The following is a 15,450-nucleotide window of genomic DNA, read 5'->3' as shown; positions in this document are numbered from 1 at the left end:
TCGTCCTGGTCCCTTTGCAGAAAAACAGCCCCAAAGCATGATGTTTCCACCCCCATGCTTCACAGTAGGTATGGTGTTCTTTGGATGCAACTCAGCATTCTTTCTCCTCCAAACACGACAAGTTGAGTTTTTACCAAAAAGTTCTATTTTGGTTTCATCTGACCATATGACATTCTCCCTCTTCTGGATCATCCAAATGCTCTCTAGCAAACTTCAGACGGGCCGGACATGTACTGGCTTAAGAAGGGGGACACGTCTGGCACTGCAGGATTTGAGTCCTTGGCGGCGCAGTGTGTTACTGATGGTAGCCTTTGTTACTTTGGTCCCAGCTCTCTGCAGGTCATTCACTAGGTCCCCCCGTGTGGTTCTGGGATTTTTTCTCACAGTTCTTGTGATCATTTTGACCCCACGGGGTGAGATCTTGCGTGGAGCCCCAGATCGAGGGAGATTATCAGTGGTCTTGTATGTCTATGTATGTTAATAATTGCTCCCACAGTTGATTTCTTCACACCAAGCTGCTTACCTATTGCAGATTCAGTCTTCCCAGCCTGGTGCAGGTCTACAATTTTGTTTCTGGTGTCCTTTGACAGCTCTTTGGTCTTGGCCATGGTGGAGTTTGGAGTTGGACTGTTTGAGGTTGTGGACAGGTGTCTTTTATACTGATAACGAGTTCAAACAGATGCCATTAATACAGGTAACGAGTGGAGGACAGAGGAGCCTCTTAAAGAAGAAGTTACAGGTCTGTGAGAGCCAGAAATCTTGCTTGTTTGTAGGTGGCCAAATACTTATTTTACCGAGGAATTTACCAATTAATTCTTTAAAAATCCTACAATGTGATTTTCTGGATTTTTTCTTCTCATTTTGTCTCTCATAGTTGAGGTATACCTATGATGAAAATTACAGGCCTCTCTCATCTTTTTAAGTGGGAGAACTTGCACAATTGGTGGCTGACTAAATACTTTTTTGCCCCACTGTATACACACACACACACACACACACACACACAAGTATACTAGTATACAAGCAATATATATATATATTAGGGGTGTCAATGTTAACACGTTAACACATGCGATTAATCAAAAAATTTTAAAGGGTTAATTTTTTAACACAAATTAATCGTTTGATAAGGTTTGACCCCAACTTCTTGCCGTCATCGCAGTGCGGAAGGTTATCTATCATTGTGTGATGAGGGTACAGCGAACCAGTGTTGCCAGGGCAGCGGCACAAGTGGGCTACTTTGAAGATACAGTCGCAGGAAAAATTACAGAGCCCTGGGTTTTTTTTTTTTTTCACTACTTTTATAATGTACCACAGCCGCCCAAGGTGTATATAGACAAATAAAAATTAAAATAGATCCTTTTACTAATGTGTATTATACTTGGAATGTATCCCTGGCAACTTAAGAACGGAGAGGCGGTTGTAACATCAAACAACGTGAGTTTCAGCAGAGCATACATGTTAAGGCTTTTACACAGCAGAAATAAACATGACAACAGCCACTATAGATTATATAAGATAATAAACACACGATTATGATAGGATATGGTTTGTATGTGATTTTCTTAAGTAAAATGTGTACATCTGAAATGCTAATTTGTGCAGCGATATAAAAGGCTGTAAATATAATATTTTAACAACAGTAAACGACCAAATTCCACATGTGATCGCAAAAGGAAGTTATTACAAACACTCGATGGTGGTTTAAAGTGAGTTCTGAGTAAAAGTGTACTATTAATCTCATAAATTGTCTTATGAAGCATGATGCTAATATTAGCTCTAATGCAGCTGCAGAACAGGTCCAATTCTTCTTCATAACGCATTTTGTCATAATACTTCACGTAAGGTCGCAAGAAAATGTTTTGTTGTATTTATTTAGAAATACTTTGAAGCGATGTGGCTTGGTAAACGTTTTATTGCCAGTATAAAGGCTGAATAAAAACAAAAGAATAATGATAAAAGAATAATAAGGATTATGTCTCATACCTGGCGGAAGTGTGAAAGGTTCGGTTTCCTTAAACTAGTTTGTCATGCATTTCTTTTTCAAAACAATCCTAGTATTTTAAATTTGTGATTAATCATGATTAATCACAGTCCAATTAAGGTCAGTGTTCATGATTCAACAATAAGAAAGAGACTGGGCAAAAACAGCATCCATGGGAGAGTTCCAAGGCAACAGCCATTGCTGACCAAAAAGAACACAAAGGCTCATCTCACATTTGCCAAAAAATATCTTGATTATCCCCAAGACTTTTGGGCAAATATTCTGTGGACAGATGCGACAAAAGTTGAACTTTTTGAAAGGTGTGTATCCCATTACATCTGGCGTAAAACCAACACAGCATTTCATAAAAAGAACATCATACCAACAGTCAAACATGGTGGTGGTAGTGTGATGGTCTGAGGCTGCTTTGCAGCTTCAGAACCTGGATGACTTGCCATAATTGATGGAACCATGAATTCTGCACTCTATCAGAAAATCTTGAAGGAGAATGTCCGGCCATCGGTTTGTGACCTCAAGCTCAAGTGCACTTGGGTTCTGCGGCAAGACAATGATTCCAAACGCAGCAGCAAGTCCACCTCTGAATGTCTCAAGAAAAACAAAATTAAGGTTTTGGAGTGGCCAAATCAAAGTCTGGACTTAAATCCAATTGAAATGCTGTGGCATGACCTTAAACAGTCCATTCATGTTCGAAAACCCTCCAATGTGGCTGAATTAAAACAATTCTGCAAAGATGAGTGGGTCAAAATTCCTCCACAGCGATGTGAAAGACTCATTGCCAGTTATCGCAAACGCTTGATTGCAGTTGTTGCTACAAAGGGTGGCACAACCAGTTATTAGGTTTAGGGGGCAAGCACTTTTTCACACAGGGCCATGTGGGTTTGGATTTCGTTTTCCCTTCATAATAAAAAACTTCATTTAAAAACTGCATATTGTTTACTTGTGTTATCTTTGATTAATATTTAAATTTGTTTGATGATCTGAAACATTAAAGTGTGACAAACATGCAAAAAAATTAAAAATCAGGAAGGGGGCCAACACTTTTTCACAAACACACACACACACACACAAACACACAAACACACAAACACACAAACACACACTATATTGCCAAAAGTATTGAGTTTACCAATAAAAGTATACTCTTTACCAAACACCAATGACTTACAGTACAGTCATTTTAGACACTTCCAAAACTGTTGCAACAGAGATGGAAATACAATTTTTAAATACATGAATTATGTTTCCATCTTTGTTGCCACAGTTTTGGAAGTGCCTTTTTCTGTTCTAAAGAAGGGGTGTCCCAATACGTTTGTCCATATAGTGTATGTACAAGTCATTGGTGTTTGGTATATATATATATATATATATATATATATATATATATATATATATATACACACACTGTACACACATTTAAGATCTGCGGTATCATTTAGGAAAATGGACAAAACATTTTCTACTGTAATGTGTGACCCTGGACCATAAAACCAGTCATAAGTGTCAATTATTATTATTTTTTTTTTTACAAAATATCTTCATGGAACACGATCTTTATTTAATATCCTAATGATTTTTGGCATAAAAGAAAAAACGATAATTTTGATCCATACATTGTATTTTTGGCTATGGCTACAAATATACCCGTGCTGCTTATGACTGGTTTTGTGCTCCAGGGTCACATATTGATATTGCGCATAGGAGCCCTAAAAAAGACTTTTATTTTCTTTATGCTAATATTCTTTTGACTCCGGGGTGAAATGTGACCCAGGCTTGTTTTTGACAGGTTTTGTGAGACTTGCCCGAGTGTGTGTGTGTGTTCAGGGAGGCCCCTGAGCGGAGAAAAATCACGTCGCTATCAGACACTTCAGAAGAGGATTAGTGAAAAAAAAGACGAGGAGAGAGGAGGAGGTGGGGGGGGGGGCACGTTTATATAACAGAAGTGCAATGAGGACAATCTGACCTTCATACATAACACACACACACACAAACCTCTGTATTAGCCCTGTGTGTCATAAACACAAATATGGAACAAATCTGGTCAATCTGAATCAAGTCTTGCACAAGCATGAGGGTGAGAGATTTTCCCTGTGCATGTGTGTCTGTTCAATAACAGCAGTGTCACAGATCTTCTCCCTTCCATGTTGCATTTTATACGGGCCTGTAAATCTCTCATTTATGAATGAAGCTTAGAAATATTAAAATTTTCTGTAGAAAATGCCAACTCGCTTTCACTATATTGGGGTGTAATTTTGGTTGCTAGGTTGTCCTAAGAGGCTTTAAAGGGATAGTTCACCCAAAAATTAAAATGTTGTCATTAACTGACCCTCATGTTTTGTGTATGTGTGTGTGACTCACATGGGAAGTTGTACATGAAACAGGCCTGCGCTGCTATTATCCACTCCGCTTTTGTCTCGCAGAAGATGGCGATGTTTTTCAGAGGTTTCTGTCCTAGAGCAGCCAGCCCGCTGCCGAAAGCTCTCACTTCTTTATACACCTGATCATACGACATCCAGCGATACTGTCCCAAAATCACCTACAGAGAAACACAAAGGGTGTGAAATGGTTTGTTTTCTGTTAAGCTGCTCTTCAAGGAAAAGAGACCATCGCTCACCTGTTCAGTGCTTTCTATCAACTTTTTTCCTTTCATTGGATGAGACTTTACAATTTTATAGATCAACAGCTCCTCCTATTGGTTCATTATATAGTCACAATTCATGGAGAACTTACAGGAATCATTTTCTACATTTCTGAACCATTTTATTTACATTTTTAACTTTTTCTTTTCTTTCACATATAACTTCAGCCAAGTTTTTTTTTTTTTTTTTTTTAAATATACAATTATGAAAATTATACAATTATACTGACCTTTACAATTAAAAATCTGGGTGAAGTTGCTGAATATTGGATAGTTCCTCTTCTCAAAATAACAAGAAAAATATTTTTTATATGAAATGAGAAAGATTAATATACCACGTAGAAATAATTTAACAAATGCAAAGTATTAATATTATTATTATTACTGAAGATAATAATATTACTATTTTAATACTATTACTTATTATTCTCTCCTGCATATAAAATAAAATATTTGTACAGTTTGCTATTTTATACATATAATATAAAATCTTTTATTTGATATGAAAAGATTAATGTATTATGTGGACATACTTTAAATTTTATAAATGTAAAGTATTATTTTTAACACTATTATTTTTCTATTTATTTTTATCTCTTGTATTGTATTGCTGTCTGTCATTGACTCATTGTGCACTAGATAAATAAACTTGAATTTTAACTCCTCGACAGCCCATTTTAAGCATATACCAACATTTATAGGCCTTTATATTCAGTATATATATATATATATATATATATATATATATATATATATATATATATATATATATATATATATATATATATATATATATATATATATATATATATATATATATATATATATACATACATACACACATCACTCTCTGTTCAGTATTCAGAAAATTTGCAAGGATATTGTTATTTTTACATGCAAAGTTTATCCAGTCATTTACATACAATAATCTTAAAGGTACAGACATAAAAGCAGTCCCTTAAATTAAAAAAAAAAAGTTGTAAAATTGTGCCTTCAAGATAAAAATAAAATTGTGCAGATTTATGCAGAGAAGTCAGATTTGTGTATTCAAACACAGTAGAACCAGGATAGTGTAAGAATACAGCACTCTCTTAACCAATGTTAGCACAAAATCAACACAGCAAGCAGAAACAAACACCCAGCAATTGTATGGGATGCATAATCAAGCCCTTCTCATGTTGCACAACAGCAGCAGCGGCACATGTTTGGCAGCTTTAGTTGAGTAACAGCAGCGTCACAGCAGAATATTATCACTATATGAGCTGCTCCAGCGCCGGACAATAGGATTACCATCAGAACTGAGAGATCATTCACATGCTGTAGGTCAGTTTGTTACAGACCAGCTGATTTAAAGGGTCATGACATGGAAAACAGGATTTTCTATGCCCTTTTGAGTTTGATGTATTACGTAGACAAATTCCCACAAAAATGCAGAACAAAACTAGTCCACTCAGAACATTTTTTAAAACTAAACTGCAAATACAAGTCATTCAAAATCACATTTATGGTATTAGCAATTTAACCTTTTATTATGATTTGTCCAATATTTAAATATGTGTTCATTGTAATTGCATTATTTGAATATATGTTTCTCATAAATTGTTTGATATTTAAATACACACTACCAGCCAAAGGTTTGGAATAATTAAGATCTTTTCATGCTTTTGCAAGAATTTTCTTATGCTCACCAATGTTGCATTTATTTGGATGCCTTAAATTAACCAAAAGTGACAGTAAAGACATTTATAATTTTTCAAAAGATTGCTAATTGATAATTGGGCAGCACATCAGCATATTAGGATGATTTCTGAAGGATCATGAGACACTAGGGATGTTCATTTTAACCGCTAACCGACCGATAAGAATTTTGACCGATTAATACAATCAGTTAAACGGTTTAAAGTCACTTATTTATTTATTTATTTTTTCAGTAATTTATCAAGATATTTTAAAAGGTTTAATGCATGGTTAAAATAAGCTACGCGTATAAAAAAAAAAAAAGTTTTTTAGAGAGAGAAAAAAAAAAAACATAAGTCACCTATAAGTCGCATTTTATTATTTAATTCAGAAATAGGCTGACGCGAATTACAAATATTATAATAAACACTGTAAACACAGCTATGCTATTTTAGTTCCCCTCACTCCACAACAAATCCTTTCAATTAACAGTATAAAAGAACAAGAATTAAAAATGTAAGAAGCTATAGCGACAAACCAAAACTAATTAAGGCTAAAACGAAACTGAAACCAATGTTGGGTCTCTCGTTCGACACAAAATCAAATGTTTCCGTATTCGCGATGTATTTGAATGCCAAAATATTATTTACCTTTTAGCCTAGGCCTACTTCACTCGCGTTCCAATATCCACGTAAAACAAAATGTTTTGCTTAACTTCATGGCGGTATGGTGATAACGCTTAACGGCACAGATTTTACTACATATTTAAACTGAGCAGTGTTTTTTATTTTTTCCCATATGTTTGACTGATTGTTTTTTTATAATGATAATGAACAGGCTGCATTGTCAAGGTAGAATGCTAAACTGTGTGCGGCGCTGGAGATATCACTTGATTTTTTTTTTTCTAACAGTGGAAGCAACTACTCCTTTTAGTCATGAAGATAATCGGAATAGTAAAAGGTTAGGGTTGTTTGCTGCTTTTTGCGCATGTAAAATGAATCCCCGGAAAACAAATGTTAGTATTTTTAACGGGTCACAGACACTTATTCTTTCTAATTTAATTTTAGTTCTAATTTAAAATAATCTTGTCGGTTAACAGTTAATAACAGTTAAAAACAGTTAACAGTGAACATCCCTATGAGACACTGAAGGAAATTCAATTTTGAATCACAGGAATAAATTATGTCTTAAAATATATTCAACTAAAAAAAAACAGTTAATTTAAATTGTAATAATATTTGACAATATTACTGTTTTCACTGTACTTTTGATCAAATAAATGCAGCCTTGGTGAGCAGAAGAAACTTTTTAAAAAAACAAATAAAAAAAAACTTATTCCAAACTTTTGTCCAGTTGTATTTATTTATTATAATATGCCCAAATGTAGCATAGTGCACATTTAATTTTGTCTAGTTGTTTCTAAATGATTTTAGAAAGGTATTTTTGCATCTAAATTGATCAAGTTTTCAATGACTGAAAAGCTTTAACTAACAATATAAGTGGACATCAGGGGAAAAGAAATTACAAAAGTGCTGCTCTTTAACACATCTGAGAGAGTTTTGAAGGGCTTATAGAGACTTACAGATGATACGCACCTTCTTGAAGACTCTTCCATCCTCCTGAGTTTCATCTTCCTCACTCAGCAGATCTCTGGTTCCCAGGCAGTCGAAGTGTGGAAAGCGGCATACGGACGATTCAAACACTCGGTCGAGTGTGTTCACCCCGGGCTGTAGGCATGTGGCCAGCGTCCTCAGCGCTCCGACGTCCCGGTATGGTCCCGAAGGGTGTCCGCTCACAGAATGGGCCTTCACCCTCCGTGAGCACTCGGAGAACGACTGCGAGTCAGACAATCTCAGCAACAGGTACGGCAGGTAAGAGATGAGAGAGTACAGCCAAACCACCAGCCTGAATATGATGACCACTACTGGACTCACATCCTGCTTCAGCCTCATTCTGACTCAGTGAAACAGAAAGACACATACGAAGAGCGAGGGGATGATAAACAATGTCACTTTCTCCAAGGTTGTCCTGCAGCTTCCTCTCCGGTGGGTCAGTGAAGTCTCTTGTTTCTAAACAAGAAATGCAAGCAGTCAATCTTCAAAGCTGTGAAACACAAACCAACACCAAACAGCATCAGAACATTCCAGTAAAGATTGAAGTTTCACAATGTGGACCCTTTTGACCCAGTCTACCTCAACAAAGAAACATGGAGCCATGAGAGGAGAGACAGATTAGAAAGTTGTACAAATATCAGTGTGTAACGTCTGATTCTCAGCCAAGATTTCAGAATAAATCCAAAAGTGGGTGAAAGGTGACATCAAACCAAGCATGTGCAAGTGTTTTTATGAATGCCGGTGAGGTTTTTTATCATTAACTAAAAATAAAACCATAAAACAACATTTCCATTCCTTAAACTGAAATAAAATTAAACACACAGATTTTTAATTTGAGCTATTCGCCAAGTTCTTTCTTTCTTTCTTTTTTTGCTTTTTTCCCCTTCTTTTTTAAATTAATGTACTATATTTTAGTTTGATTATGTTTTTTGATAGCACTTTACATTAAGGACCAATTCTCTCTATATTACTAGCATGTTATTTTTTAGTACTTACTAGGCTGTTTTTAGTACTTATAAAGCATATTTTAGATCCCTTAATTCTCCAGTAACCTCATATCTAAACTTAACAACTACCTTCTAGGGTTGTCACGATACTATAAAAATGTCTTACGATACTATGCCAGCTGAAGTATCACGATACCATGCAGTATTGTGTTAATTTAAAATTCAATTCTACAAAATAAATAAATAGATAGATGTAAGTGAAAACAGACAATATTATTCTCTGAATACTTAATGTGAATGAATGACTGGCTATTGTTATCCATGAAATGATCTAAACAAAACTCACCTTAGCACTGCACAGAAGCAGCATGGAGTGACATTTAGATGTGGCATTTATACATAATTGCATAAATAATGTTATGAGATTAGTGTTTTAAATACTAAATTCTGAATATAGAAATATGTTGGAAAATAATGTAATATGCCTACTTTTAGATGGGAAACTTAAAAACGGCCAGCAGGTGGCAGAAGTTCGTGATTGAATCACTGAGTCATTCAAACGATTCTTTCAAAACGGCTGAATCCTTCAGGAGCGAATCAAATGACTGTTTTTATGAATGGCTCAGTGGATCAGTGATTCGCCCAAATCAACGCGGATTTGGATTCGAACACAAACGAAACAAAAACAGCACTCTTGCTCGTGTCGTATTGCCGAACTGTCAGGAGCATTTTTTTGTTCTTGTATCTTGAAATTTCCGAGTTAGCAGTATGTATATTAAAACATAACATTATAAATGAATAAACAAAATATACATAATGATTGATAAGAACCAAGTGCAAAGCCGCTATGCTGATGAATGGATTTGCATTCGTGATCGCAAAGATGCTTCCAGAAACGAACTATTACACATGTTCTAGAAGTGGTCAAATTAATTGAACTGTGAGAATACTTTCTTGTAAGATATTATGATGTTGAATAAGTGATGCTTGAGCTGCTGTTTTTTTTAAATGACATAAGATGGTCTGAATCAGACCCTTTCTTCTGATAAACTGCAGCATGAACAACGACGTGCAAGTGCGACTTCCCATTGCAAACTGAACTGAAGCATTGGGAAACACTCAGCACCATATAACGCGTAACATTATACACAAAGCACAGCAGAAAGACAATTGGCAATCAACTTGTAATGTTTCTGCTGGCATGCATGTTCAAATGAACGTTTTAAACAGTGTTCTTGCCGTGCATACAACATATCTTACGGTACCGTATGGACGATACTACCGTTTAAAAAATGCGATGGCACCGCGGGTATTTTTAAGCTTTAGTATCGCGATACTACCGTAGTACCGGTGTATCGTGCAACCCTACTACCTTCCAAACTATTACCAAGCAAATTAGGAGTTTATTGTCAAAAAAAAGTTACAGTTAATAGTTGGTTAATATTGAGAATTGGACCTTAAAATAAAGTAGGACCTGCTTTTCCATTTAATATTTTGTTTTTATAGAGGATTTTATAGTACTAGATGATATTTATGGTCTTATGATCCATTTATTAAGGTGGAAAATCAAAGTCAAAACAAGCCGTGCTCCAAATTTGAGGTTGATATAACAAAAAATGAGCGACCAAAATGTTGGTAACCATAATATTGTGTTGTGGTGTGTTTGGGGAAGTGTGGGGATGATGTGGGTTTGTGTCACAGGTTAGAGCTGTCCGTGGTCCTGAAGACATCCAGGTCCCTAAATTAATCATTCATTCTAATAATATGATTGACATGTTTGAATGGCAGGTGGATCATCTATATTGTAATCTGACATTGCAACATCAGTCTAGTAACAGAAGGGATCAAAACATTGCATGGCTATTTTCTGCCCATACTGTGACACAACCAACCAACCAACCATCCACAGCACTTTTTAGAACAGTCATGGCTATGACTAGACTACAAGCACCATCACATTAGAAATATAAATTTAAAGGTGTTTTAGGTGTTTTTAAGTGACTCTACACTCTAAAAAATGCTGGGTTAAATACAACCCAGAGCTGGGTAAATATTGGACCGAACACATGCTGGGTTGTTTTTAACCTGGTTTGGGTTTAACCCAACCTTCTGGGCAGTAACCCAACCACTGGGTCTAAACAACCCAATCACTGGGTTTGTCCATATTTTACCCAGCGCTGGGTTGTATTTAACCCAGCATTTTTTAGAGTGTAGTGACATCACAATTCACATTCTCAATTCCTAAAAAAGATGCAATAAGATATAACTTATATGATCATAAAAGTTGACTGTGTGTGACATCATAGGCATTGTCAAGGCAGTAGACTAAAAAAACACAGAAACAATATGAGCATTACAGTCAAAGGATCACTAGGGTTTGTAAATTCGCAGTAGATAAAATATTCAGAAATCATTTCAAAGATATCATGCATACATTCACACACACAACGCCTACTGAATAAGACCTGCAGAAGCTATTCCTGCAGATGTCATTTATTATTCACACTCATCAGTGTCTGTAAGGCCAAGGAAGTTCGTCTTTTCAAGCCACAAATATCCCTCTCATATATTCTCAAGGAACTCATGAATAACGCAATGAATGTCGGCAAATGCATGACAACCCAAGATCCTTCTCTGCGGTCTAACTCTTTGCTCGGTTACCCAGAATTTAAAGTTTAAAAATGAAAGTATTCTTAGCATTTACTCACCTACATGTCATTCATAGCTATTATTATTTTTATTTTTTTTCTGAGATGAATGTCTGAGCTTCTGATTTCCATACGATGAACGTCCACTATACAATAGTGAATACACTTTGTGTAAGAAAAGACTATAATTTAAGCTGTTAATTACTGATAAGTCTGTAATCTCATTTGCACTTACATTCAATTAAAAAAATGGTGCTTTATGCCATGCCATACTTGACATTATATGCCACTGGATCTTCAGCTTTATGGTGTTTTTTTTTTTTTTTTTTTTGGCACTTGTCTCTCCACTTTCCTTGTTCAAAAAGCAAAAGCTTCTTACCGCTTAACGGGATAGTTCACCCAAAAATGAAAATTCTGTCATCATTTACTCACCCAAACCTGAGTAAAGTAGTTCCAAACCTGTATGAATTTCTTTGTTCTGCCGAACATAAAGGAAGATATTTTGAAGAAAGTTTGTAACCAGGCTGTTTTGGGGCACCATTGACTTCCATAGTAGGAAAAGAAAATACTATGGAAGTCAATGGAGCCCCAGAACTGCTCTGTTTCCCACATTCTTCAGAACGTCTTCTTTTGTGTTCAGCAGAACAAAGATATTCATACAGGTTTGGAACTACTTGAGGGTGAGTAAATGATGACAGAATTTTCATTTTTGGGTGAACTATCCCTTTAAGACCTACTTATGTTTTCCACAGAAAAAAGAAAATAACATGGGATTGGAATAAAATGAAGGTGGGTAAATGATGACAAAATCTTGACGCCCTGAACCAATTTTCAGCCCGTCTCTTTCTCAGTCTCGTTCTTTTCTCATACATCACCCCACCCGTCTTTTTCCGAGCACTGAGTGAGTCACAGCTGTCTTATCAGTGGAAATAAAGCCAGAGTTATTCAACCTCAAGTCTGAATGCTCTTAACTAACAGGGAAACATAATGCAGCATCTAAGAGCATTGCACAACAACATAAGCTGAACGCCGTGGGTCTGAAACAACACGTTCGGTATTTATGATGATAAATTTGAAATCACTGCCATTCATTAGAGGGAATGTGGAGAAAGGCGAGATTTACTTCCTCTTTCCAATGAAAGAATCTTTGTTTGACACCACCAACACTCATATAGGATAGAAGGGGTTGAGTGAGAGTGAGAGAAACAGAGAGAGAGGGAGAGGGAGTGTTGCCATTATGTCATGTTCTGTAAGTAACACTGAGCATGTGTCTGCTTTACTGTGTGTCTTTGTGCCCTATATGAGCATCTACGGTTGCGTGTGTTATCTGCAGTAAGCGGGTGTAGAAATTGTATTTTGCATAAAGAAAATAAAGCCCACTCCTGACAGAACACAATATTTGTTAAATAATTTTTTTTGCATTACTGTAATGAGAATTAATTTAATTGAATTTCAGTGAAAGGTGCATTATGAGCATAATAAAAACTTATTTGTTGAAATTCTTAGTGGTAGTAGTGTTCAAATCATGTCACACTTTTTTTTTTTGTCAATTCTTAAAGGAATTTTTGTGCAAAAATAAAACTTGGCTGAAAATGTAGCCTACTCACCCCCAGGCCATCCAAGACGTATATGAGTTTGTTTCTTCATCAGATTTGGAGAAATGTAACATTACATCACTTGCTCACCAATGGATCCTCTGCAGTGAATGGGTGCTGTCACAATGAGAGTCCAAACAGCTGATAAAAACATCACAATAATTCACAAGTAATCCACACCACTCCAATCCATCAGCCAATGCTGCTTGTTTGTAAGAAACAAATCCATCATTACGACATTTTTAACTTCTGAATCAGGAAAGAAATATACACAGATCAAGCACTGTTTAAGAGGACAACTGAAGATTGGAAGAAGCATTATTATGGATTATGGACACATATTTTCACCAGAAGTGAAGGTTTAAAGTTAAAATGCCTTAATTTGTTTCTTACAACCATACAGCTTTTTGCTTACTGGAGTGGTGTGGATTACTTGTGGTGTGATGTTTTTATCAGTGGTGAGCAAGTGACGGAATGTTACATTTCTCCAAATCTTTTCAGTTGATGACAAAAACTCATCTACGTCTCGGATGGCCTGAGTAAATATTCAGCAAATTAAAATTTTTGGGTGAACTATTCCTTTAAGTTAATAAAATTAAGTGTAATTTTTAATGCAAAGTGTTTTTTCCTTTAGCTTTTGGGTCAAAATATGAGCAAGACCGTTTTCATGTCATTCACTCATCACGCAACCCCTAGTTTATGCCATTACACAAACACAAAACACAATCATAAATTGAGCGATTGAGAACTGACTGGCATGGTTGTTATAGCAACGGTTCATTCATTAAAACATTAGAGCTGGAGGTGTCAGCAAACCATCTGCGTAGGCTGGGAGGACGTGCATGAGAATGAGAGAGAGAACAAGAGAAGAAACTTGCAGAAAAGGATCGGACCAAACACCATTTCATGCATTCAGCACTGAAAACTAAAATATGCAAGCTCAACCACTAAGAATGCAGTAAAGCTTAAGCAACTCAATAGGCTTGTTAATGCAAAGGCAAAATAATTATGTAAGCTTGGTGTTTACAGACACTAAATACCTGCCACAGCCTGATCTCATGACCTCTTCCTCTCCCACCCAGAAGTCCAACAGGACACATCCTGCACAAAAGCGCCTCTGTGTGCCATTCCTAATCATAATTTGATTCCTTATTACAGCAGTATCCCAGACTCCCTCACTCTCACCAAGGAATGAGCTTCTCTCAAGTGTCTCTTAAAGATATTCCCTCTTTAAGGACATTACAGAGATCATCATTGTGTTTAGTAAAACTTTAAAAGCAATCTACAAAATAAAAGCCTGGTCTAATAGATTTAGTCTGTTTTGATCAGAATTGAATACTGTATTTCATTAAATGAATCTGGAACCCCACAAAGCAAACTGAAAAGGTTTTTAAAGTTATGTATTTTTCCATTTTAAGTACTTTTAAAACACTTCAGAATCTGCAAAAGTACAACGTTAGACGAGCTCGAAAATAAATCGCGTTTACTTGAGATGTAACCATAGCAACAGTTCGCCGCTCGAGCGATTTCAGTTATGATCAGTATCGGACGGTAAAGTTACATAAACAAACGTGTGTACTTTACCATAATTATTTATCATTATAGGTTTACACATAAGAAATATATCAATAAAACATTTTTGGGTCCGTTTTAAACGTCTTTTGGATAAATAACAGTTCGCTAACTGTGCTTGAAGGTTCTGAGACAAGACCCACAACCATTTGCGCCACCAAAACTACTGACAGAATTTCATTTAAACATCGACCTATTTTAAAGTCATCAAACAAAACACACACTAACCTCAGCTCGTTCCCGACTTCTTCTTCCTCTTCTTCTTTGACGTTTTATGGCGGTTGGAGTTCGTTCCCGACGACAGAAACTGGTACCTTTAAACGCGGCGCACCTGCGCACCTGTGAAGCCAAGCTGACTGAACACCACTGACACACGGCGCGCGCCCCCGGAGCGGATGTGTAGCGGTTCGTCGCGCGCGCTCGTGGGTGTGGAGCGCGAGCTGTGATTGGACTCTCCGCGGTGGCGCGTGCCGGGGTCCGGTGCGTGATGTCACGGGGCCAGTGACTCGGGGTCACTCCCGGTCGGTTCGTAGTGGTGCTTATGACGCCAGAGGTTTCAGTTCTAAACTCGAGCGCGCGTCCAAAGCCGCCTTTTTACTCAGCGCCAAAACTTTTAACTTTTTTTGTGGGTTCATTTTGCGGATTAGATGTGAAAGAACAAAAAGCATGTTCATATTTACCAACTCTGCAGTCCTAACTCTTAATTTCAGAATAAGGCTACAGATTAGGGCCAAAGAAAGTGTCCTGTGTACGGCTAT

At 36.5% G+C, this 15,450-nt stretch overlaps 1 protein-coding gene across 3 annotated transcripts in view; it reads right to left on the bottom strand.

Annotated features, from left to right (window-relative positions):
* acsl3a (acyl-CoA synthetase long chain family member 3a) overlaps nt 1–15,155 on the bottom strand; it is a 46,305-nt gene extending 31,150 nt beyond the window's left edge. Inside the window, exons 1-3 of one of the 3 annotated variants that reach the window (XM_058799808.1) lie at nt 14,921–15,155; nt 7,913–8,386; nt 4,361–4,538 (exon numbers count right to left, since the gene is read on the bottom strand). In XM_058799808.1, coding sequence (XP_058655791.1) covers nt 4,361–4,538; nt 7,913–8,269 — 535 coding nt within the window. In that variant the 5' untranslated portion in view covers nt 8,270–8,386; nt 14,921–15,155. Of the gene's footprint in view, nt 1–4,360; nt 4,539–7,912; nt 8,421–14,920 lie in introns of all 3 variants that reach the window. The other 2 variants (XM_058799807.1, XM_058799806.1) reach the window with 2 other exon arrangements.
* Nucleotides 15,156–15,450: the final 295 nt, after the last annotated feature.

Source organism: Onychostoma macrolepis, chromosome 15, assembly GCF_012432095.1.
Source record: "Onychostoma macrolepis isolate SWU-2019 chromosome 15, ASM1243209v1, whole genome shotgun sequence".
In the NCBI taxonomy this organism is placed as follows: Eukaryota; Metazoa; Chordata; class Actinopteri; order Cypriniformes; family Cyprinidae; genus Onychostoma; species Onychostoma macrolepis.
This window is presented reverse-complemented; position numbering and strand designations above follow the sequence as displayed.